The 27,341-nt window shown below is 41.6% G+C and overlaps 1 protein-coding gene across 3 annotated transcripts; it reads left to right on the top strand.

Moving 5' to 3' along the window:
- The first annotated feature begins 833 nt into the window (after positions 1–833).
- On the top strand, positions 834–26,898 carry LOC123771024 (uncharacterized). 3 transcript variants are annotated; one of them, XM_045763246.2, is made up of 6 exons: positions 834–1,046; positions 15,766–16,036; positions 17,183–17,381; positions 20,416–20,605; positions 23,133–23,296; positions 24,845–26,898. In XM_045763246.2, the coding sequence occupies exons 2-6, from the start codon at positions 15,783–15,785 to the stop codon at positions 25,145–25,147; spliced, it is 1,110 nt and encodes a 369-aa protein (XP_045619202.1). In that variant the 5' UTR covers positions 834–1,046; positions 15,766–15,782; the 3' UTR covers positions 25,148–26,898. The 3 variants fall into 3 exon arrangements, with proteins under 3 accessions (XP_045619202.1, XP_045619205.1, XP_069165745.1); XM_045763249.2 differs by lacking the exon at positions 834–1,046 and adding an exon at positions 3,348–5,862; XM_069309644.1 differs by lacking the exon at positions 834–1,046 and having other exon boundaries at positions 15,566–16,036.
- Positions 26,899–27,341: the final 443 nt, after the last annotated feature.

The following is a 27,341-nucleotide window of genomic DNA, read 5'->3' as shown; positions in this document are numbered from 1 at the left end:
CACTGAAACTTTGAGTTTCACCCATTCACTCACTGAAACTTTGAGTTTCACCCATTCACTCACTGAAACTTGAGGGTTTCATCCATTTACTCACTGAAACTTTGAGGGTTTCACCCATTCACTCACTGAAACTTGAGGGTTTCACCCATTCACTCACTGAAACTTGAGGGTTTCACCCATTCACTCACTGAAACTTGAGGGTTTCACCCATTCACTCACTGAAACTTGAGGGTTTCACCCATTCACTCACTGAAACTTGAGGGTTTCACCCATTCACTCACTGAAACTTGAGGGTTTCACCCATTCACTCACTGAAACTTGAGGGTTTCACCCATTCACTCACTGAAACTTGAGGGTTTCACCCATTCACTCACTGAAACTTGAGGGTTTCACCCATTCACTCACTGAAACTTGAGGGTTTCACCCATTCACTCACTGAAACTTGAGGGTTTCACCTATCCGCTCATTCTGAAACATGAGGGCTTCGCCTATCCATTTCACTCATAAACAAGAGTTTCCCCTATTACATATTTGAAACTTAATTATTTACAATGCACATATAATGTAATCACCAGGAAAAAGAATGCTAATCGGTGCAGTATTAAGTGAGGTCACAGAAGTTCACTACGGGCTCACCATATAATTTACAGTGCTACATAGAAATGTTGCTCCAGTAGCTGAATCTAAAAAACAAAACAAAATATGGGTGCGCACTCAGTATAACTCAGTATGCGCACTCAGTATAACTCAGTATGGGTGCGCATGGTATGATGAGAGAGGGCGCGTGGCTTCCACTTGGTTCACCACAGCCACGCCAGACCAATCTCCAACATCCAGCAGTTGATTATAAGAGAGAGCCGAGGCAAGACTGTGCGAGTGTGTGTGTGTATTTACTATTTGTATCTGCAGAATCGAGCTATAAGCTCTTAGACCCCCGCCAAACTAACCAATTTATTGTTCCTCTATTTATGTCTACTACAAATATTTTTTTAAAACGCACACACACATCCCCAGGAAGCCGCCCGTAGCAGCTGTCTAATTCCCAGGTACCTATGTACAGCTAGGTGAATAACCGCCATATGTGTGTGTGTGTACTAAAGATACGTACGGATTATATAACATTATTATAACTAATTTGTTTTTAAGTGCTTATAGAAAGGTAAGTGGATTCCGCGTTTTTTGTTTTGCGAGCATGTATTATAGGAACTGCCTCATACACAGAGAGTGGCTGCCACACGCAATGGCATGACTGCCGCATATACTGAGATCATGATTGGTATATAATGCTTAACCAGTAGCCGACGGAGGCGTGAGGTATTCAGAGGTGAGCTGGAGACAGTAGCCGACGAGGGGGGTAGAAGTAACCTATGCTCCTTTATCCCTTTGAGATGTATTTTATTGTCCCAATAAACGTACTTGAACTTGAAGTAGAAGTAGCCAATGGAGGCATGAGATATTTAGAGGTGAGCTGGAGATAGCAGCGAACGGAGGCGGGGGGTATTCAGAGGCGAGCTACAGACAGTATCGGACGGAGGCGTGAGGTATTCAGAGGCGAGCTACAGACAGAATCGGACGGAGGCGTGAGGTATTCAGAGGCGAGCTACAGACAGTATCGGACGGAGGCGGGGGGTATTCAGAGGCGAGCTACAGACAGTATCGGACGGAGGCGGGGGGTATTCAGAGGCGAGCTACAGACAGTATCGGACGGAGGCGGGGGGTATTCAGAGGCGAGCTACAGACAGTATCGGACGGAGGCGTGAATTATTCAGAAGCGAGCTACAGACAGCAGCAGAGATATTTCTTTTTTTAATACATGAGGTACATCTGCATTAGTGCAGCTACCCTAGACTATATGAAGGGGAGTACAGTGTGTCAAAAAAAGCTAACTAGGTGATGCTAAAAAATCCCCATCACACAGGATGGTTAGTCATACAGAGGCATGTGATAAGCAGTCTGCACTGGCAGACTCCGGATGCATTTTGAGGATATCATCAACACAAGATTGAATAAGGTAGCAGTGGTAATAAAAGTCCCCATCTCGCAGGATGGTTAGTCATACAGGGCCATATGTTTAGTAGCCTGCACTGGCAAATTTTGGGTACACTGTGAGGATATCTTCAAGAATACGAGAATGAATAAAGTAATTGCAAAGCTCCAGGTACCTCATGGCAACTGGTCTGAAAGGTCTAATAACTGGGCATTCGGTGATGTAGTGTGGGAGATCATGCCGCAGTTCCTGCTCACAGAGTTTGCACCTCGAGTGCTCAGGATTGGGAGACCCGTCACCTGCAGCCACCTGCCACAGGTAACGGTAACCCAACCTGATCCTTGCAACCACTGTGTCGCACAGTCTAGTGGAGGTTTTGTGCTGCCCATAGATATAGGTTTCAGATCTGAACAGATCATAGCTTTTTATACTAGTACTTTCAGGTTGTTGGGAGTCAGTAATTTCTTTCCTATCAGATCTGAGTGTTTGGACCAATACAGTTTTGACAGCAGAGATGGGGATACCTTGATCTAATTCAACTTCATCCTTGTTACACGCTAATTTGGTTGCAATGTCTGTCTCATTATGATGGGTTATATTTATATTTGTGCTGCCTACACGTTTCAATGTTCTGGTTGTTGACCTTGAAAGTTATTGGGACATGAGTTTTCTCTTGGGGATGGAGAACTCAGTAGCGGACGGAGGCGTGTGGTATTCAGAGGCGAGCTACAGACAGTATCGGACGGAGGCGTCCGATACTGTCTGAGATTATAGAGATAACAAGACCACATTCAATGCTTTTAGCACCGAGTGAATCAGGTAGAGCTTGCAGTCTAGTTTGGGAATTTGTAACAATGCATATGTCATGGGCATAACAAATGATGGCTTCGTCAGGTAGTGTGGGAATATCAATTGTTAATTTGTGCATCAGAACATTGAACAGTGTAGGACTTAGCAACCCGTTCTCGCAAATTTAATACGTCAATATTGACTTACTAAATATGTGCATAGGTGACATACTTAACATAATAGTTTCCCTTGAAAAGCTTCATAGAAAACACCGACCTTACCTAACCTACTTAGTATGTTAAGATAAGCATCTTATTGCTTCGTAATTACAATTATTACCTAACCTATACCTATAATAGGTTAAGTAACAATTGTAATTACGAAGCTATAAGATGCTTATTTTAACATACTAAGTAAGTTAGGTAAGGTCGGTGTTAACTATGAAGCTTTTCAAGGGAAACTATTATGTTTAGTATGTCACCTATGCACGCAACTAATAAGTCAATATTGACTTATTAAATTTGCGAGAACGGGTTGGACTTAGCACTCCACCCTGGGGTGTACCCAACTCAAAGGGTGCACAAAGTTTACTTTTCACCCACTTGAAAAGGACTGAGGCGGTTCTGTTACTCAGGTAACCCCTGAGCCATGTCAACAATCTTCCCTTAACTCCAAAAGAGGCTAGCTGTTCTAGGATTATTTCTCTGTTTGCTGTATCAAAAGCAGTTTGGAGATCAATAAATGCCGCCTGAGAGTTTGGTCCCTCTCTGATAAAATACTCAGCAAAGCAAGTTTGTGTGCTTCTTCCAGGAAGGAAACCATACAGGTTAGGGGCAAGGTGGGGCTTGATTTGAAACATTAGTCTGTCGAGAATAATTCTCTCAAGAACTTTATACATGCACGACGTCAGAGAAATGGGTCTAAATTTTTGTGAATTAGGCTTGGGTATGGGTATTATGAGTCCCTGTGTCCAGCGGTCAGGTAAAACACCCTGCCTTAGACTTTGATTAAACAATTCTAGCAAAGGGCTATTTGGCAGCTCATCAAGTACTCTCATGGTGTTGTATGTGATGCCATCCTCTCCAGGAGAGGTAGCCTTACCTTTCTTGAGTGCATTTTTAATTTCAAAGGGGGGTTATGCCATAGTTATCATCAGGCCCTATTTCACTACAGGCAATTTCAATATTGAAGTTACGATTTTTGGTACTAGCCAGATAGTTTTGCACATCTAGGGGCAGGCTGCTTATACTAGCAGTGCTTGCATATTGTTGAAGCAGCATGTCGGCATAGTCTACAGGTGAATGGTGATCAAGTTGACGACTGCTAGCACGATAAATCTTTTTAATTTTATTCCACATTTGGGATGAGGATGTTGCATGATTGATGCCTTGCAAAAACCTGTTCCCAGTACTGGTTATACACCTGTTCCTTTAGCTCTCTGAACTCTCGGCTGGCTTTAAGAAATATGTTGAGGGTGTCAGCTGTTTTATGTGTTTTATACTGCTCAGCTAGGAATAGAACTCTGTCATGCAGGGGCTTAAGGCGTGAGTCAGTGAACCACCTCTGTCCCTTCCTCACTGGTTTGGGCCTTGTGGATTTTACAACATTGCCATAAAAAGCGGTTACTTCATTGACCAGGTCCTCATATAATGCGTTGACGGTAGTAAAGCAGTAAGTGTTATACCATTCGGAAATGCGGAATTTGAAGAGCATGTGTAAATTTTCAGGGATATTAATGATCTTTTTTCAAAGCTTAGGGGTTTGACATTATTGATAGTGTATGAACTGAATATGGCAAAATGATCACTAACTAATTCATGAACAATTGATCCTCCGACAGCATTATCAATGAGACCGTGACCAATGACATAATCAAGCCTGCCACCCATGAGGTGTGTGACGTTAGAGGAGTCAAAGTTGAACACGGACATGTTATTATCTCTTAAGTATTTTACAAAGACTCTGCCATTCCTGTTTGTTTTGGTGTCACCCAGGCTAGTGTGTCTAGCACTGGGTGCTAGATGGTGGAAGAGAAGCTTCCACCATTTGATCGCACCTTACATATACATTAACTAAGTTAATAAACCCGGTCGCTGTAGCAATCTGAAACTGCTGATAATAAGAGTGATGGTAACTTCATCGGACCTGGAGCCAGATTCACGAAGCAGTTACGCAAATATTTACAAACGTGTACATCTCTCCTCAATCTTTGACGGCTTGGGTTACATTTATTAAACATTTACAAGCATGAAAACTTGCCAATCAACTGTTGTTAATGTTATAAACAGCCTCTTGGTGCTTCGGCGCTCATTAACTCTTTAATAATTGTAAATAACGCCGCCAAAGATTGAGAAAAGATGTACAGGTTCGTAAGTGCTTGCGTAACTGCTTCGTGAATCTGGTCCCTGGCTACATAGATGTAGGGTGAGGCGTGTCCAGGGATTATGAGGACTATGGCATCAGGAAAAGTACGAGGGAGGTCACGTCTCATCCAGGAGTACCTCTGGTCACTGGTAACTTGAGATGGAAAATGCCAGCCTGGCATACAGAAGAAAATGTATATATGGTGGTTAGCATTGTAAATGTGTGGCCACGTCTGTGGTAGAAAAAAAAAAAATTACGGGGCCCTAGGGTAGGTTGTTGGGCCCCTCCCCCATTGTGACATTGGTCGTCTTGACAGAATTGTCACTTTACGTAAGGTTTGCCGGCCTTTGTGTACAGTAAAACTACCATCCGAGGCTGCTTCATCACTTGAGTTGGTGTCCATACATGGCCATGTATACATGTCCATGTATAGCCATACATGGCCATGTATACATGTCCATATATAGCCATACATGGCTATAGAGGGATGGAGTGCTTGGCCATGCTGTAAGTCATGCTGGGTGGTGGCCGAAGTGGATGCAAATGCGTCTGAAGCATTTTGGGAAGGGTCGCTGTGGGTGACCCCAGAAGGCGAGAGGAAAGTGGTCAAGTTGCCAGAGACACAACATGAAGTGACAAGACACGTCAGCTTCTACCACAGAGTAGAGTCGTGTGTGTGTATCCCAAGTTTCCTGTGTGACCTGAGTACAGCTGTCGATCCGGTGAGTTTAATAAAAGCTTTTCCCATGTTATGTAATGTCTTATTTCCAGCGTTGTTTTACAAATAAATGTAATGCACTAATGTTGCTCTAGTAATCCAGTTCCGAAATAGTGTAATGAAGAGGGTGGACTTGTGTATTCTTAAATTAATCTCTCCACCTGACACTGGCGGTGACCGACATATATGCTGACAGTGGCTGACACATATGATGACAGTGGCTGACACATATGATGACAATGGCTGACACATATGATGACAATGGCTGACACATATGATGACAGTGGCTGACACATGCTGACAGAGGCTGACACATACATGACTACATACATTGACGGTGACTGACACATACACTCAGAAACACCAGGTGATGGAGTGCTTTCAAAATTTCAATTTACAATTATGTCACGTATATTATACAATTAGAGAATAACTAAAATAATTGTAAGTCGCAATGCCGTGGTTGACGCTGGTAGCCTAACCTATACATGTGAAAAGGCGTCGGACTGCTAATTTCTTTACCTAATTGTTTCATTATATGTTTTTGGGATCAGGTCAAGTATATCAAGTGTTTTAGTGTGTACGTAATATTTGAAGAGGGCCAAAGGATTCGGAAAAGTCTGTCAATATGGGACATATACAATGTAATGTTCAAGTAAATGCATGTTTTATCTTTCACAAAGTCGACACAATTCGACACTCTGATTCTTGGGAGAGTTACTATGAATGCTTATATCTCATGGGTATTCTGGCCACATAGTATTCTAAAGTTCTACCTCAAGTTCAAGTTAAAGTATGTTTATTGAGACAAGAAAGAAATACATCTCAAAGGGATAGAGTAGCTTAGGCTATTTCTACCGTTCTAACTCTATTAATCCAAAATAAATAAATGTCTCCTAAGGGCATTCAAATTAATTTGCAATACAAATACCTTCAGGTCTTCATATGTTTATTATATCAGTCAACATTTTTCCCATGAACATTCAATAGCATTTTCTTCATCAATGAAACTTCTATGTTAATTTATAGTCCTGTACAACTACAGGCTAATTTTGCAAGCATATCTGTTATAAATGATATGAGTGGGGCTTCTATGGGGTACTGGTACTATTAAGGGGTATAGGTAGTTAGAAGACAGGAGTATCAAATATGGGAGAGCTAAAAGGCCCGGCCCCCAAAATAAACTATCCACAGTAGTAATAACTTGCTACAAGACCAAATATGTTCGTCTAAGGGTTGATCACTGCGCTCCCACCTTGGAAGAAGAGATACTCTGTAATTCATGTACTTATTTATTAACCCGTTAACAACCCCCCATATACACTCACACCAATAACAATAATAATAATAACTTTACCACACTATCTTACGTTAAAAGCCTTGGTCCACGTAGGCAGGATACAAGGTTTACACTAATAACAAGCTAGGGTAAAGTACTACTGGATAAGCACTGAAGCTGGATGCAGCTTAGGGTAGTGAAACCACGTGGGACCCTAATACAAACACAACACTTAGGGGTACCCAAACACTGGCAAAATACTATCCCCAGGTCTCCCCCAATCGTTACTACCAGAGTAGGCACACTTACACCATATAATACTTAACTTAAGGGTACAGGAACTTCAGGTAAGGGAAATAAGTAAGAGGAGAAGGAAGGAGAGTAGGGATACAGCCACAGAGTAGGTCTGAACCTCACGCCACCAGCCAAGAGAAGAGCGAGCTCCTCGCGACCACCTGGCCTCCCTCATGTCGTGGTGCCGGAAGGAGCCTAATTGATCGTGCAGCTAAGCACATTAAAGATCTTCCCCTATGCAACGTATCGTTACTTTATGAATGATTAGAAAGTATTAGTAAGCAAAGTTGGTGCCTATGTTATTATTTAATAATCAACCCCCAGCTCAGTCTTTAAATGCTCTTTGAGAAACAATAATAGTCTTACGTCTGGCAGGGAAGATACAAACAATTTCCATTCGAAATGCGCCAACTGTACTACTTAGGAAGTTTAATAGCTCAATTTTGACCTCTGGTTTCCACTGGAGAACCCAGGGTCGTAACACTCCTCCCCCCTTCAGAGAAAAAAAAAAATGTGACTACTAGAATAGTAGTCATATTTTTTTTTTGTAAGAGTATACAGAGAACAAAAAGAAAAACATATGACAAAAACAAAAAATCAATCAAAAGCAATTTCTCTGCAAAAAAAAAAAAATACAAAGGAGTTCTCTGAAAGAAAAAAAAAAACATACACAAAAAAAATAAAAGAACAGGGAAGTAAATAAATTGGACACGGAATATTTAATGTCACAGGAGAACCTAAAAAAAATTAACTAAAGCATGACGGTTGGTAAATGGCTTTCTGTGGCTCCGATGAATGTTATTCAGGCAACCGGGACAGAGCGTCGGCTATCACGTTGAGTCTGCCCGGTAGGTGGGTAATGGAAAGATTGAAGTCCTGTAGGTACAATGCCCACCTGAGGATGCGTTTATTCTTACCCTTCATCTGAGTCAGGAAGACTAGTGGGTTATGGTCCGTGTACACTTCCACTATATTACCTGTGAGGTAAACTTCGAACTTTTTACATGTTAACACTAGCGCCAACGCCTCTTTTTCTACCACTGAATAATTGCGTTGCGCCTTGTCGAATTTCACAGAGTAATAATATACTGGGTGTTCCACCTGATCATCCCCAGTTTGCAACAACACTGCACCAGCACCCGAGTCAGACGCGTCAACATGAATTTTAAACGGTCGGTCGAACCTTGGACTAGCAAGCACTGGGGCGGAAGCTAAGATCAATTTCAAATTTTTAAATGCCTCTGCACAGTCTGATGACCACTTAAATTTAACGGCTTTCCGCAACAAGTCTGTGAGAGGAGTGGCAACACTGGAAAAGTTCTGACAAAAACGTCGATAGTACGCACACATACCGATAAATCTTTGAACGTCCTTTTTAGACTTTAGTACTGGATACTCCAGAATGGCATTGATTTTATCTTGCCGAGGTAACACTTTTCCTTGGCCCACTTCATAACCGAGGTACGTCACGGTGCCTTGGCCAAAATGACACTTTTTAGCATTTAAGGTAAGATTTGCCCTTTTCAAGATGGCAAACAACTGGCGTAACCTAGCTATGTGGTCAGCCCAATTACTGTCAAACAGCACGATATCATCTAAATACGCCCGACAATTTGGCACCTTAGCGAGTAGAGAGTTCATGAGTCTCTGGAACGTGGCAGGGGCATTACGCAAGCCGAACGGTAACACTTGATACTCAAAAACACCCTCGGGTGTCACGAACGCAGTGAGCTGTTTAGCACGTTCAGTGAGTGGGATTTGATAATACCCCCTCGAGAGGTCGAATTTCGAAACGTACTTGGCATTTCCCAACTCGTCAATGCAGTCCTCGAGGAGGGGCAGCGGATAGGCATCCACAATGGTCACCTTGTTGAGCTGCCGATAGTCGGTGCATAATCGCCATGAGCCGTCTGGTTTGGGGACCAAAAGGCAGGGCGAGCACCAAGAGCCCTGGCTCGGCCGGATGAGGCCGTGCTGGAGCAAGAAGTCGACCTCCTTCCGTATGATGGCCTTCTTTTCTGGACTCATCCGATAGGGTTGAAGGCGAATGGGAGTGTAGTCCGTCAACTCGACATCATGGCAAATGGCATCAGTCTGGGTCGGGACCTCCCCGAACAGACTGGAGAATTCATCAACCAACGACTGCACCTCTTCACGTTGGGCCATCTGCAAATGGGACAGTTCCTCCACAGCATTCACAGAACTAGAATTATTGAAAATGAGATTAGTTGGGTCCCCAGAACAATCATCCCCTCTCTCACTGGAAATGGAAACATTGGTTAGTGCAATGGGCCTGGGGCCCTGGAACTTCTTCAGTCGATTTACATGTATGAGCATTACCTGGTTACGTTTGTCAGAGTGCCTCACTTTGTACGTGAGGTCCCCAGTCTTTTCTGTCACAATGTAGGGGCCTTCGTACTTGTGGGACATAGTGTTCCCTAGTCGAGGCTTTAATACCAGGACAGGGTCGCCAGGCTGAAATACCCGTAACTTAGATTTAGCATCGTTACGTTCTTTCATCTTTTCTTGGGCCTTGCCAAGATACTTTAATGCAGCCGCCTTGCAGTCCTTGAGTCTCTGGTGGTGTTGCGCAAAGAAAGCCGAACCTTCGGATAACGTTACGTTCCCTAACAGATTCTCCTGTAACATTTGCAAGGGTCCACGAACTTTATGGCCAAAGACTAACTCAAAAGGAGAACAGCCCAGTGAACTTTGTAATCCCTCTCTAGCCGCAAACAAAACATACGGTAAATTCTCATCCCAGAAGGTGTGGGAACTCTCGCACGATGTCTTCAACATCTGCTTCAGAGTTAGATGGAAACGTTCAATTACCCCCTGACTCTGTGGATGGTATGGGCTGGAAACCTTATGAGTTATTCCATGTTCCTTACAAAATTGCTCGAAAACATCAGACTTAAAATTAGTACCATTGTCAGTTTGCACGACCCGAGGCAGTCCAAAAGTGGAAAAAAATTGCAACATACGAGCAACAACAGTTTTTGCTCGGATGTTCCTTACAGCAAAAGCCTCTGGGTAACGAGTAGTGATACACATCATCGTGATTAGGTAAATATTACCAGACTTAGTTCTAGGTAATGGTCCAACACAGTCCATTACCACATGAGAAAATGGTTCCTCTGGCACGACAATAGGCCTTAGAGGAGCTTTAGGTGGAGTCTGGTTTGGTTTCCCAACCAGTTGACAAACAATACACGCATTACAAAATTTTGCCACATCGTTTTTCAGCTTGGGCCAGAAAAAATACTTTAAAATTTTGTGATACGTAATATTAATACCTTGATGTCCCCCCATAGGATCATCATGAGCAGCTGCCAAAACTCTTTCTCTATAGCAGGTCGGCAACATAACCTGGTGGACTACCTCCCACTCATTTGACAAGGGAGCACTCTGTGGTCTCCATTTTCTCATCAAAATCCGATCATTGTAGTAGTACCCAGTTGCTGCGTCTACAATTTCCTCCATAGAGACGGCTGTTTCATGACAATCTGCAAGAGTGGGGTCAGCTTTCTGTAACTCACTCAAGGAGGCATCTAGGCCTTGGTCAGATGCCATTGGCCGAGGCTCAACAGTGTTCTCCTCCACCTCCCCACTACTCTCTGTAGGTGGCGGTGGCAGGCTCTCCACAATGTCCTCGGCCACGTCATCGAGTCGGGCCATGAATGTGTCCGCGAGGTCCACTTGGTTTTCACCACTCGGAAAGCTCCTCGTGACCTCGGGATTTACCACCTTGGCAAGCACAGGGCTGCCCTTACATTTAAGTCCCATAGACCTGGTCACCGCGCACGCAGGGTACACAACATTATCCTCTGCAGCGGGTGGATCCTGGCAAACCTTAGGGGTAGGCAACATAATAGGCAGTCTGGAGTCCCCTACCTTATCCCCTGCTAAATCATTACCAACTATTACATCAACATTAGGGAAAGGTAGGTATGAAGTGACTCCGACTGTACAAACACCCTTGTGGAAATCAGATTCCAGGGTAACCTTATGGAGGGGTACTGCCCGAGTATCACTAGTGACACCCTCGACCAGTACCACCTCTCCAGTGTCGAGAGTGTTGGCACCTTGCAATGCACTCTCTAAAATTAAAGTCTGGATGGCACCGGTGTCTCGGAAGATCACCACGTCCTTCCAGGAAGAACCCTCAGACAAAAGTAGTCTCCCTTTCGATAAGAATGGGGTAAGCAAGTCCAACCACTGTGGGTTGGAGGTCTTACTCCCTAACCCTTCTGAAAGCCTCAAGCCCTGTGTCACAACTAGAGCATTGGGTCTTTTTTCAGGGTGCAGTTGCCAACAACGGCTAATAGTGTGGTTTGGACGATTACAGTGACCACAAAAACGTCGGGGAGAAGAGACATTACTAACAGAATTACCCTTCGGTTCACCTTTAGGTGCCGTTGGGCTAGACACTTTAACAGGGTTAGTTATGTCTGAAACAGAAGGTGCATTAGGTAAAGGGTTAGAATGAGCTGGTCTGGACTGGCTGTGGGTATAAGGTTTGCTACTCTGTGGGGTATAATTATTTTTATTGGGCCTTTTGCCCGCCAATTGGTAGTTTTCTGCCAACTTGGCCAAATCCCCTATTTTAGAATTTAACTCTATCCTTCCTTTAATGTATTGTGATACGTTCTCTGGCATAACATCTATAAAATGCTCCATTAAAATTAAGTTCCTGAGAGCCTCGTATGTTTCGGCTTTCGCCGAGCGAATCCATCTATCAAACAATCGAATTTGATCATTCACAAATTCAGTGAGCGGTTGGTTGTGAGTAGGCCTAAGGTTACGATAAACTTGGCGGTGAGCTTCAGGAGTAATTTCATATGCCCGCAAAATACATTCCCTGACTTTATCATATTCGAAACACTCGTCGTCAGGCATGTTTATAAAAATATCTTGTGCTTTACCCCTAAGTCTTCCCTGTAGGATTTTCACCCACTCTTCCTTTGGCCAGTTCATGGACGTGGCCACTCTCTGAAAATGGTTGAAAAACCTTTCAGGGTCAGACTCGGAAAATTCAGGCAAATTATGCTTTTTCTCATAATGCCTGGGGTTTGAATCCCCGGCAGGTGGAGTTCCAGTGGCATTCGCTCTAATTCTAGCCTCCTCGGTTTTGAGTTTTTGCTCCTCTAATTTTATTTTTGCTAACTCTAAAGCTAATTCACTTTCCCTATGAGTTGCACTTTCTGCTTGGCTAGGCTGGCATAAAGGTGTATCACTTGCCAATAGTTGTTCATCAATACAATGTTCTAATATTTCATTTACCAAAGTCCACTTTTTATCTGCGACATTTAATTCTAGGCCAAATTCCTGGCCTAACAATACTAAATTAGACTTTTTAAGTTTCTTTATCTCTACCACTGAAGGCTCCCTTGCCAGTTTCTGCATTTCAGAAGACATCACTAATAATTTTAGCTCCTAGCCAAAGAAAAAATTAAAAAATAAAAATTGGAAAAAAACAAATTTGCACGGCCCCTAACACAAGGCCACACTAACCTTAATCGTGAAGGGATCCAGCTGGGTGTCCAGTCAGTGCAAGAATGTCCTTTGCTAGATGAGCTGGACCCTAGGCTAGCACACAACCGTTCTGCGGAAATAAAAAATTGTAATTTTGGCACTCAAGAATCTAATTTTTTACACTTATAATGTTCCTCCCGGACAGGCCCCCACTTGTTATAAATGATATGAGTGGGGCTTCTATGGGGTACTGGTACTATTAAGGGGTATAGGTAGTTAGAAGACAGGAGTATCAAATATGGGAGAGCTAAAAGGCCCGGCCCCCAAAATAAACTATCCACAGTAGTAATAACTTGCTACAAGACCAAATATGTTCGTCTAAGGGTTGATCACTGCGCTCCCACCTTGGAAGAAGAGATACTCTGTAATTCATGTACTTATTTATTAACCCGTTAACAACCCCCCATATACACTCACACCAATAACAATAATAATAATAACTTTACCACACTATCTTACGTTAAAAGCCTTGGTCCACGTAGGCAGGATACAAGGTTTACACTAATAACAAGCTAGGGTAAAGTACTACTGGATAAGCACTGAAGCTGGATGCAGCTTAGGGTAGTGAAACCACGTGGGACCCTAATACAAACACAACACTTAGGGGTACCCAAACACTGGCAAAATACTATCCCCAGGTCTCCCCCAATCGTTACTACCAGAGTAGGCACACTTACACCATATAATACTTAACTTAAGGGTACAGGAACTTCAGGTAAGGGAAATAAGTAAGAGGAGAAGGAAGGAGAGTAGGGATACAGCCACAGAGTAGGTCTGAACCTCACGCCACCAGCCAAGAGAAGAGCGAGCTCCTCGCGACCACCTGGCCTCCCTCATGTCGTGGTGCCGGAAGGAGCCTAATTGATCGTGCAGCTAAGCACATTAAAGATCTTCCCCTATGCAACGTATCGTTACTTTATGAATGATTAGAAAGTATTAGTAAGCAAAGTTGGTGCCTATGTTATTATTTAATAATCAACCCCCAGCTCAGTCTTTAAATGCTCTTTGAGAAACAATAATAGTCTTACGTCTGGCAGGGAAGATACAAACAATTTCCATTCGAAATGCGCCAACTGTACTACTTAGGAAGTTTAATAGCTCAATTTTGACCTCTGGTTTCCACTGGAGAACCCAGGGTCGTAACAATATCCACAATATCATGCTCTGAGAAGCAACACTTGATTGTTCAATAAATCCCTGAACTATATGTTTAACAGATCTCTAACCCTGTCCATGGAGGACAGAAGAAAATGTATATATGCTGGTTAGCATTGTAAATGTCTGGCCACGTCTGTGGTAGAAAATAATAATAATAATAAAAAAAGCCAACACACGGCAGTATCCAGACAAATTTAATCACAAATCTGTTGTTTAACACCAAAACTATTTATCCGGATATAAGTTGTTCTGTAAAAAAAACAGCTATTACGCAATCATGTGTTCGCACTGTACGCCAAAATCATAGTGAAACCATGAAAGTGTTGATCAGTTTAAACAAACGCACCATGCGTTCAACTCCCCTATATCTGCACTCAACGGTAACCGTTAGGGAGTACAGATTCAACTGTGAATCACGTATAATGTCTTACTAATAACGGGAAACTCACGCCCACCAGCGGAAGTGTGGGGAAGGTGGCGCAGGCACCGAGTTCAGTTATGACCACCCAGGCGAAGTCTTCCCACCCTCACACCGATACGGCCGATACACAGATCGGTGATGGTGATGCACACTCAGCCACCCAGATGATGAGTGCCCTAAACCTCCCCACCCACCCAGTAACCACCCCCATCCATCCAATTACCTCCACCACCCATCCACCACGAAACCAGAACCTCCACTAGTAACTACCCCACCCACCCAGAAACTAACATCTGTTGGCAATCAGAACTCGATTAGCTAAACAGATGTTATACAAATTATACCATTGTGTAGGTGGGTGGGTTGGGGTGTAAGTGGGTGGTGTGGGTGGCGGTGGGTGAGTGAGTGTGTAGGTAGGTGGATGGGTGAGGTATCAGTATTCACTTAGCTATGCCCGTGGGGATTTTGAGCTTCGGCTCTTTTTTACCGCTTCTCAACCGTCAATCTACTGGTGTACAGGTTCATGAGCTTGGCGAGTTGGTGGGTGGGAGAGGGTGTAGGTGGGTGGGAGAGGGTGTTAGACTAATAGTATCACTTGTTTGTATAAGTTTATGACCCCGTCTGTAATAGAAAAACAATCTCAGCGCAGATGTTCGACATCAGTTGTATATTAATTGGAATTATACCAGATGGTATACACACACCTGACGTAAGGTGTCTCTAGGGGTGATTTCCTACCTTTACTCACCATCTTGTAGGAACTGAATTTCAGCTCTTGGTCCCCCACCATTCGACTTTTAAATGACAGTTGTACATGTGAGAGGCAGGTCGGTGAGGGATGTTGATGCAGGAGGTGGGTGAGAGGGGTGGATGAGGGTGTAACGAAGGGAGGGGAGGCGGAGAAGATTACTACCAAACTGTGTGGCACCGGCACGTAAATTGCCCTCACAGGTGAGGAGCTATGAACCTGAAGGGGTAACGAACTTAACGAGTTCATTAAGTACAGGCTTCCTCCTCTCCCTAATGGGAATTATAACCAGCCTAGCAGCACCCCCCATCTCTATACTTCATCTCCAACGCCTTTCTTTTCCAAGTGCTCAGATGCCTGACACTTAGCATAACAGAGTTAAAATATATAACGGTCTGTAACAGTATGTGATGCAAGATTTTTAAGATCTGGAAATATTGATTTGCAGATAAGTTTATCTGTAATATTTCAGGTAAATCAACAATAACAATGTCGAGGAAGGTACTACTGTGTATACAGATTGGTATCTTACTGCTGTTGCTCTGGTTGCTACCAGACTTACGGCTACCACCACTATTCCAATATACACCACCACATGCAACCTTCAGAAAAAGCTGCTACAGATACCACCCAAACCTCACAGCGGAAAACACGTGTTGCAAGATGACCAATTTCAGCGGTGCTCTTCACCTTCTTCACACGTGTATAACACGCGCTAACACACACCTGCTCAACGAGGCCAAGTGAGTCAGCTGCCTTTATATATGTTGTCTAATCTGGGCAATATATGACATGTAACACATGTTAGAAAAAATGTATTCAGGTGCTTCTTGTTTGTGTCTCAAGAGAGACACGTTCACACTCTTAGTCTGTAACTAGATTCACATACATAAACAATGGTTTTAATTTCTTCAGTTTCAAAAATAGTTTTTAATGTCAATGGGTTTACTAATATGTGAATTTTCTGTGAAATTATAATATGGTCACTGTATTTGAACCGTAGGCTTGTCGTGATCCAACACAATGGGTTGTGTGTTAAGCTTAAGGCCTATATTAAGCTTGATGCCTATTACCCATTACACTGAGGCTTACGTCAACAAACGTTTTTATCTGTATAATATTATGCGAATATTGGGTTCTGCTCATAATTCCCTATAACTACCAATATTTAACATAACTCTGGCTATTATTTCTATTACTCGTTTCTCCATCTTCAGATGTGTGGTTTGGTCATAATATTTGGCAATTATTGATTAATAAAAAGATTATCCCTTATTATTACACACAAAAGTCATTAATCGGAAGTCTTTTGGAGGATGTGGCATCATCGCGAACAAGCATATTTATGCAAAATAATTAAACTTCAGCCCATTTTATCGTGTTTTAGTCCAATAAGAGAAAACAGGGAATTGTTTAGCAAAACGTCTGCTCCAGTGTCCAAAATATGTAAATTTTTGAATAGAATTAATATAAGGTTTTGCATACCCAAGGAAATATATTCATTTATTTTCCATATTATATATATATATATATATATATATATATATATATATATATATATCTTTGTACCCTATATGTAACTCTTTTTTGTAACAAAGTTTAAATAAAACAAATATATATGTATATATATATATATACAAAAAATAGGGGGGGTAGGAGAAGAAAATATTAAAGTGTTCAGTAAGAATCCACAGGGTCTTGTATGAATACTCTTTATTTTCTTCTCCGAGGCTATGGGTCCCTACTCTTGCACCAGAGCTGGTACTCTGTACTACTCTACTCTGGTACAATATAAATGCCACAGCGACATACGTCACTACAAAATCTAAGTAATAACAATGTCACTGAGAAATATTTTAGGAAATAAACAGCTCGATCTTGTTATACAGAGGACAGACCGGTGGCGTCGGGGAGAAAACCAATGCAAACTTAACGGAGAAACCTGGTGATGGCGCTGAAGGTAATTGGTCATCTATCAAGGGGGTACACTGGGTCCTTGTCGGCGACTCCCACGTCCGCTACATCTTGGGTGCCTTCCTCACCCGCTTCAGAAGTCCTGGACTCAAGTTCAGGAAGACCCATACTGAGGTAAGGCCCCCCCCCCTCCTCCCTGCAAGACCCATACTGAGGTGAGGCTCCATACTGAGGTAAGGCCCCATACTGAGGTAAGGACCCCCCCCCCCCCCTCCAAGACCCATACTGAGGTAAGGCCCCATATTGAGGTAAGGCCCCATACTGAGGTAAGGACCCATACTGAGGTAAGGACCCCTCCCCCCCTGCAAGACCCATACTGAGGTAAGGACCCCCCTGTAAGACCCATACTGAGGTAAGGACCCGTATTGAGGCAAGGCCCCATACTGAGGTAAGGACCCTCCCTGCAAGACCCCATACTGAGGTAAGGACCCTCCCCCTGCAAGACCCTTACTGAGGTAAGGACCCGTACTGAGGGAATGACCCATACTGAGGTAAATATCGCATGGCTGTCATAATTAACCTTTTGAAAACTAAGCTTATTTTAAATAATCTTATATGCCAAAGCTCTCTGTAATATTTCTCAACTTTTAGGTTAGTGTTTCTGTAGCGTAGCATGTATAACCCAGTTGGTTCACAACTATTTGGCCCTTGTAGGTTGTGTGTTATACAGTAACTTGGAGTTAGACGACTGTTGTGGGTCGCATCCTAGTTAGTACATGGGCCAGTAGCTGAATTTGGATATCTCGAAAAGTCCGATATCGAGAAAACAATATATTGCTTCTTGTACTGTTTGAAACATTGTGTTTTATCATTGGAGTTGTAGTTAGTTTTTTATTAAGATTTTATGAAACTGATGGAAACCGTGAATGTCAACAATTCTGGAGAGAATATGAGTAATAAGGTCTTCCAAAAGCAGATGACCCAGTGCGCACAATATTAAAAAGCAACGCCAATACAACGTCAGATTAACGCCATCAACGTTGAATTAACGTCGAATCAACGTCACTCTCCGATACTGTGCCCACTGTGTAAATGCTACGGATGTAATGTTAATATTGAAATTTCCAAGAGCAGCTCCCGAGGAGAAACCTGTCCTGAAGAACGTTTCGTATAAATAAAGCATATCCGAGGCTAGTTGATGGATAAAATTTAAAGATAACTTAACAAAAAAGAAAACTCATTCAAACGCTTCCCCATAAACAGTGAATGATCGCTGGCAAGGACGGACCAATAAATTTGAAATTAAAATATATTAAGTTTTCTGCAAAATGAAACAGAGATTATTAATATACGTGAAATAGAAGACTGTGCAGTTCTATCCAGTATGAAAATGCTTCACTGCAGGATCTCTGCACGGGGTGAAGTTGACCAACAACTTGGTCAACTACACAAGTTGACCAAGTTGTTGGTCAACCAAGTCAACTTAGTTGCAACTCCGTTGCACGTAGACGAATGTGTTACATGAATTGTTTAATTCAGATAAATCATTTTTGCTTGAAAATAAAATGAAATAAAGCATAAACTTCATGAGTCCGACCCATCTTATAAGAGTACTTGCCACGGTTCACCTTTTGAGTACTCCCGGTAATATTTGCAACCAAGTCTGAGTCTATCGAGTATAACTTAATGTTGTAGGACAAGATTATTATATTCTTGAAAGACACTGTTGGGTGTCCCTGTCACTTCATCTCACGTTGGTGGATTGTCTGCCGCGTTTTTTCTTGAACTTTCTTGAACTTGCACTGTGTATACCACCTTCGAGCGTGACAACATGTGTAATAACCTCCTCACTGGTGTCCTAAACATCTGCCCCACACTAGGTGAGAGAATGCTAGGTGGCAGCTGGGTTGGCTGCTCACATCTCGTTCCAGAAGCCAGTCTGCAGTATATTATGGATTAACTTGAGGTCTTGGGTAGTAAACTTGAGTCAATACAGGGGTGGTGGAATTTCTAAACTGCTTCCTCCATTATTCCTGAGGTCCCTCCGTGGCTGCTGATCCATTTAGCCATATGTGTGTTGCCCTCAGACACAGTCTAGCAGCCATCAGCAGCTGGTGCTCCTTGCCCTGGGATTGCTCTCAGATAATTTACATCTCAGCCATTAAAACATTTTTGAGTATGAACAAACGAGGGAATGTGGAATAATCAGGACCAATAAATTTGCAACGACATGCTTTATTTTGAAGGTGGCCCTCTAACTCAAACAAACTAGCTCGGCCAGCACGCTGGGCTTGTGATCCTGTGGTCCCAGGTTCGATCCCCGGCGCCGGCGAGAAACACTGGGGAGAGTTTCTTTCACCCTATGCCCCTGTTATCTAGCAGTAAAATAGGTACCTGGGTGTTAGTCAGCTGTCACGGTGGAGGGGTGGAGGCCTGGTCGAGGACCGGGCCGCGGGGACCCTAAAGCCCCGAAATCATCTCAAGATAACCTCAAGATAGCGTTGGACCCCCCCCCCCCCCCCGCTCTCGCTCCCTCACAACATAACGAATGGTAAATTTATATAAAATTAACTTATTTAAATGAGCAACATGACTGGGCTAAGGCAAACATTAAAATAATTTAAATATGAATGATCAGGTTGACATGCATCAACAGAGGTAACGTATTTTATATAAAATAAATATATTTATATATAATAATAATGAGGAAACTCCTGCACAACTGAACAAGATCAAAATTTATAATCACGAAACTCACAGGTCCTGGACGTGTGACTTAGAGCAAGCCCGCTCCTGTATGAACTGTCTTGCCAAAGTATATGACAACTTTAAAAGTAATATATATAGAGAAAGGTATACATGAAGAAAAATAAAATAATTTATACTGGGTAAATTAATGTGAGTATTCCTTGAATAGGAATACATAACAGTCCCTATGTCATGTAGGACTACCAGTATGTACTAAACAGTACCAATAAGGTACTAAACAGTACATGTCACTGTTTAGTAACTGGTATAATAATTACACACAAATTCAAGATATTGTTCATGCTACTTCTGAGAATGTAAAGTGTAAAACAAGTGCATGGCAGTTTTAGGACTTCACACCAATTAAAGGCATCTCTCTCCCTCCTTACAACAGAATAGAGGCCACGCAAACCGTCCATTTGTTATTCTAAACTTTATCGTCTGGCTTTCTTCATATTAGAAATGGGAAGACACAGCAGAGATAGAGAAGATCGTTAGACGTAATGTACAACAGCGAAGAATTCACGTATTTGACCGGGACATCAACTTCCGAATGACCTTTATCTGGGATGCTCATCTGACACTGCTGCCGTTGGAGATGGCGCTCTGGGAGCGGCGACCCCAAGAAACTCCCAGCCTCCTCATTTTCGGTTAGTTTGACTTTTCTTAATAGTAAATGTACTTTAAACATAGGTGTCTTTTTTAAATGATGACTGCTATGATAGGGTTTTGGTATTGGGCTCCAGATAGGCTTGACTAGGCTGGTTTTCCTACCTCATAACAAAAGCCTAGTCTTGCCGTAACTAATACAGCCTGTTCTTGTCTATAATGTTTACCAGCGTGGGGAGAAATTAATGTAAATACGTTCAGGAACTCTGGCTGTAAGGATTTGGGATGGGACAGGGGGTGGGGATGATTTGGAATGGAGTGAATTACCCAAGATATATAAACCATTCCACGACCTCCGATGAGGGAACGTTTCCACTAAAAAAACAAAAATAAAAATCAAACTTACCGATCAAGACAGCCACTCAACTTCTCATGTATTGAAGGAACTCATCTGGATTATCAAAAGGCTCTTCGTCATCACATACTGATCACTTCTATATGAGTCACTTAAGCTTCACTCTATTGCTCTCGGAGACTTAATCACATTAATTCACTATTTATTAATGTCACCACTGTTATTTAGTAACCGCTTCAATAATAATAATGAACACTGTGCCTCGTAAATCACTGTTATTCACCGCTTCAAAAACAATAATGTGTATAAACGTTGCCTCGTAAATACTTAGGTGTACTGTATTTCGATAACTGTTTCGCCATAAACCATTTAATTAACTGTACCGTATCAGTTATTTACTGTCTGGAAAACCCTTAGTTAGACTTCACTTCATAAAGCACTGTTCCTCTGCCTCACCATTGACTGTGAACACTGAACACCGTCACTATTGACTAAATCACTATATAAATAGATATATCTGTAATCTGTACTGTATATCATGAATCGCTGTTTTACCATCAATCTTGTGGTTCATCAATGATCACGATCCCACGTCAACCTCATTAGGTTGTTTTAGATTCAGCTGCTCAGAACAAAAAGTTCCAAGTAGCACAGGTTATGGTGAGCCCGTGAGCTCCTTAGGTCATTTCACAACGTCATATAATCTCCTAGTTACCTCTGTCTCCTCTATATGTCGACCACCAGACCAGGTTGGGCTCACAGACGCCATGTTAAACCTCAACTGCTATCAGCAACAGATCACGATCTCCTGGAAAGTTTGTTTTTCTGGATTTCCTCGTCAGTCTTGGGTGTTCCTGTCCACGGGTAGGTCTGCCCATGACGTCGGTGAACACAGTGAGGTTTCACTCACTACACTGGCAGGTGTAGCGGCTGTGTAGTGGTCGCCGACAGGTGGGTGTAAATCCAGACATCGCACCAACTGTCCTTTGACGCCGACAATTTGAGGTAAACATTGCTTCCGTGACGTCATCGCCTTGTGTCCGATGATTGGCTCACAGCTCGAAGGTCTTCGGTGATTGGTGCTGGCGTCCCTCAACCACATGTCTTATGAAGTTAATAATGTTCTGTAATGAACTTGTTTCCCATAAAGAACTCCCATAAATGATGTTATATACGGTGCTCCGAATTATTATTTGTTATTATATATTTATATATAGAAGAGTTCTTACATTCTTGTAAATCACCTAGCATGCGTAGCGTTTCGGGCAGGTACTTGTAACTTTTGGTTCCCAGTAGCTGAATCTAAAACAACAACCTTTTAACCATTCGATCTGTGTACCAGCACTTGTAACTTGTCACATCAACTCAGTAACTATTCTAAATATAAATAAGTATGTTTTCATTTCCTCAATACTTTACATTGAACATTTTGAAAAAAAAAACTATCATTGGTGTTCACAATTAGTGGCATTATAAAAAATATAAATATCTACCACGTAAAAATTCTACGTAAACCCTCTGTAATATTTTTGTAATCTGCTCATATATACATTAAATAATAAAGCTCTTATAGACATCAAACTATCTCCTATACAGGTTCTGCTTAACTAAGACGAATGTGTCTATTTCAGTCAGCGAATATATTTTGTATATAATAATATGCAAAATATATTCACTGACTGAAATAGACGCATTTGTCTTACTTAAGCAGGAATTGTACATGAGATAATTTAATGTATATGTGAGCTCTGTTGTTTAATGAATGTATGAACTCTCCAGTTTAGTGAGCTGGCAAGTAACTCAAAGTCCGTTTTACTTTAGGTTATCAGCAATCCGTGTCATATCTTTGATAAATATTAAGCGTGTTGAAAATGTATAATATTTTTTCATAGGCAACTAGAAATTAGGAATGTTGTTAAGACGGACAGACGTCGACCAGTCAGAGGGCCACTAGGCTTGAAAGCAGGGCGGACAGTTTGAATACCAGCCGCAGAGCAGGAGGACCTCTGCTAAGATAGCTCTGTGTTTCCTAGTTTAAGAAAACGTCAGTGTTCATCGTCAATTCCTTACTACAACCAAGAAGGTGTAATAAATGTTCCAAACCTCATTAAGTATGTCGTCTCTGGAAGAGACAACCAAAATTTGTCATCGAAACGCTGTGTTGCAACTTCCACCCTATTGACGTGAACCATAATAAACTTTCCTGTTGACAGCTGGAGCCTTGCACTGGATGCTGAAGACGAAGGACCTGTACTACAAGAAAGGAATGGAGGCGGCGGCAGCAAAGTACAGAGAGCATCTTAGGAGCTTAAGGCCACAACTAATGCGACTCTCTAACAGAACGACCGTTGTCTTTAAGTTGCTTGACGACCTCAAGGTAATGTTTCGTGCTGAACTTCACATGCATTTTACTATATACAACATTTTGCTGATGTGTACCAGAGCTTCAGATTCTAGACTTGAGCCTCACAGAACTGACTTGAATTACTTATACTTCAGGAGAAGTAGTGTCTTTAATATAATATTGTGAAACGCTCCATAACTCATAGCAGCAACACTGCACACCTACCGTTACCCTTCTGTGCACTTCATTCCCGGGGCTACTCCAGGATCTGCCTGTCCTGCAAGGCTAGCGCTGGTGTTGATGTGGTAGACCTACTTGAACGTAGCCGGCATGTATCGGTTGAAGTCTCTAATTGGAACTTCTGTGAAGAAGGAAACAGAGCAGGGAAGGAAAGCCAAATCAGTAAGGTTTTCTTGGTAGTCTTCACTCGGAACCAGACGGACCACAGAAAAATCACAATAGCGTGATTATGATTTGACTCGGCGAGCCAATAGCATTATTTGGCTTGGCTAGAAAATAATTTTGAGGCTATGGAGTCACTCGAACTGGCGTTCTGGTAATTCCCAGACACTTAACCGACTCGATCATTGTGGGACAATTGCGGACCAGTCCGAAACTCTACTGGGAGGTTCTGGAGGCCTTGAACTGGAGCCCAACCAGGATTTTACAGTCGGCCTGCCCACACTCTGGTCTCAAAATGATTTTCTCATTGATACATCCCGCTACTGTGATTTCTTTGTGATGTGATAATGGGGGGTAAGAGTGTGAACGCCATTACCCAAGCCATAGTGGGGCGGGCTGACTTGTAAAATCCTGGTTGGCTCCAGTTTGGGGTCTCCAGAACCTCCCAGTGAATTCAGCAAAGTTTCAGATTGGTCGGCTTTTGTCTCATCATGGCCGAGTCGGTTAAGGCAGGTGTCTGGGAATCACCAGAACGCCGGTTCGATTCACTCCATAGCCTCAAAATTATTTTTTTAACCTGATGGATATTTAGCACGAAATGCCACTAGGAGCCATTGACCACGTAAACTAGTCTTGATTATGTTATGTACTAAAAACTGAGGAAACAGGAAGAGAAGAGCGAAAGACTTAAGAGAGAGAGTGACCACTAAAGGACAAACAATAATGCAAAATAGACGAGAGGTCGTTGATAGCTTCTTTATATGTGGAACATGTCAGACGTTACAGCGAGCACTTAGTAACTTGGAAGCTGGTAGAAGGGTTTATTCACACCAGTGTTACCACAAGGGCACTACATGCCACCATTAGGGCACCACAAGCCACCCCAAGGGCACTACATATTACACTAAAAAGCACCCCGCCACCCCTAGGCTACCACCTACCTCCCCAGGGACACCACCACATGTCATTCCTCGGGTACAAACGTTAACATACTTTTCCATGTGCATATCATACAAATGGGCATATATATAATTTTAAACTTGTATATAAAGCTACATCTTACACCATACACAATGAAATCACATTAACGTGATGTATCTCATTTTACACCATACTTATTAATCGTTACCCATAAGAAAGGTTAGGCGATGGATCCTCACCTTCAAATGCATATTGCAGCGAACGAACATAAGCAACTCGACAGAGCCTCTCTTGAGCTTCAGGAACTATGTCCTGTACAACAAGATCGCGGTGCAGGAGTTGTCAGGGACGGGCGTGATCATCTGGGACAGCACGAGGCCTCTCTCCACCGACTACGCCCACCACTGTATCAAGAACCCCGAAATGCAAACCCCTCCATACTTCTACTGGAAGTGTCAAGACTTAGGTCATGTTGGTTACATCCTGGTCGACCAGTATGCCGATATGATCATCAATGACTTTTGTAACAAACATCTCAATATCCCAGGAGCTTGTCTATAGCTCTTCATGAAGTAAATAATGTTATATTAAATTTTTAGGAGAGGCTATGAAGCATCAGATTAACTCATCTTCATATTTAATGCTTCTAGTTTGGTTGGGAAAGAGTACAAATATACAAAGCCTGATTGAATAAAATGATTTATTGATTGATACTGATAATAATGTGTTCAAATAGTATTCTAATATATTGGTTAAATATGTTCCTTATGTTCACATACATTTCGTGAACAAATCGTACTTCTATTTCTAGTACGAATTCCTCTATACATTTCTAGTATTTATCCATGCATTTTTGGAATACAGCTATGTAAAATCATCGTTGCAACAAATCGCTGAAACTTAATATGTTTAAAGTTACTGAAATCTTTTGCGGCATTAAATTGACACTATAAAACTAACAGTAAATCATAATGTACTTTATTGACATCGTACTTATACTGTACCGTATATATGTTCATTTAGGGAATGTGGGACCCAAGAAACTGCCCATCGCTACATGCACCATCTGCTTAGCATAATACGGAACTATCTGTGTGGTGAACATGAGTTTCATTACTACAAGACCACGATAAACAAAGTCAGGGGGTAGATCATGGGTGTAGGGGACGTTACATAGATGTACACTATGTTTAAAATGATGTTGATGGTGACAACCAGATGAGTCCCACCAATTGTTACGAGGCAATGATTAAGACATGCTTGTAATTATGTGACAGGGTGCTGATATTGTAAATATTTTGTAAATCATGTTTTCCAGGAAAACTAGAGTTACTTAAATTGTCCATAATGCTAATATTTTAGAGGGTACCAACCTATTAGAGACACTGTAAAATTAAGAATACAATAATTAGGATACTTTATGATTACATTTTTTTGTGTGGCTAATGCAGGAGGGTTACTCAGTAGACAAAATATTGAAGTTCTTGCGAGGCAAGATTAAGTATAACATTTAGGGTTTACGGCTCATGCTCTGTGATATGAATAATTGATTACTGAGAATTATATAAATTATATATAAATGTAGTATTTTCCCTTATCAATTGATGTAAAGATGATCTTCATATTGTATATTATTTAATCAAGAAAAACGTTTTTCTGTAGATCCATAGTAGCTCGAGTTTTAGCTGGATCATGAATTAATTATCTAGTCATGTTGTAATTATTATCTATTCAGATGATCAATTTAATATTTTCCCGTGGAGGAAATTCAACTGTGATTAGATATCGCTGAAGAGATAAAGATAGTGATACTAAAATAAGACATTATGTTTGTGCCACATATATTCCTCCACACACTTGCTTATTAAATTGTCATTGACCTGTGTGACCTCATATGTATCGTGTCACTGTGATTGATCGACTGAGGATTTATCGTTGCTCTGAAACTGGTCTCTATATTTATCATGTATTTACTGCTTGGTTGAGGGACTACCCTAGCCATGATGCCATCATTATCAGTTGTTTTTGTGCTTTGCGACACCACCACTACTATCAAGTTAGTCACCAGTCGGTATATAACATACTGTATTAATAATTAACTTTGAGGTTACCACTGAAACTGTGATTTTCAACGCGGAAGCCGTGACCTAACAATACAGTAAGCCTAATGTTCAATATAACCAATCACAGACACACTTCAGTAAGCTCTCACGGTTTTGACTTTTTTAAGTGTGTTCATTACCATTATTATTTTGTTATAATAACGTTATTTGATGTATTGTCTTGAATTGATAATATTTTATACAAAATTCTCCAGTGATTTTTCTTAACCCCTTGAGTTGACGAATTATTGATTTAAAACTATGACACCTTTTAGAAAGATACTAATGGAGTCTACAATATATATTAATTGATATTTATACATTGTAGTAAGAACAGAAACTTAATCTGTATATTATAAATCATTTATAAGAAGTTAAACGTGTCCAAATTAAACAAAATACTTGAGAAAAAATAAAAATAAGACTTAAAAATATAACAATGCCTTTATAGATAGAGATACATATTTTTATATTTGTCACAAACAGGACCTATTAGCACTAGACTTAAAACTATACTGGTACTTCACAGTATTTTGAACACTATTAACACTGGTATTTCCACGGAAGTGTGGAAATAAACATTTCATTCACCAAATTAAATAAACATTTCATTTCATTCATGCCTTCAGAAATCTGAAGGCAGTGGTGGAAGT

Source organism: Procambarus clarkii, chromosome 65 (assembly GCF_040958095.1).
Source record: "Procambarus clarkii isolate CNS0578487 chromosome 65, FALCON_Pclarkii_2.0, whole genome shotgun sequence".
Lineage (NCBI taxonomy): Eukaryota > Metazoa > Arthropoda > Malacostraca > Decapoda > Cambaridae > Procambarus > Procambarus clarkii.
This window is presented reverse-complemented; position numbering and strand designations above follow the sequence as displayed.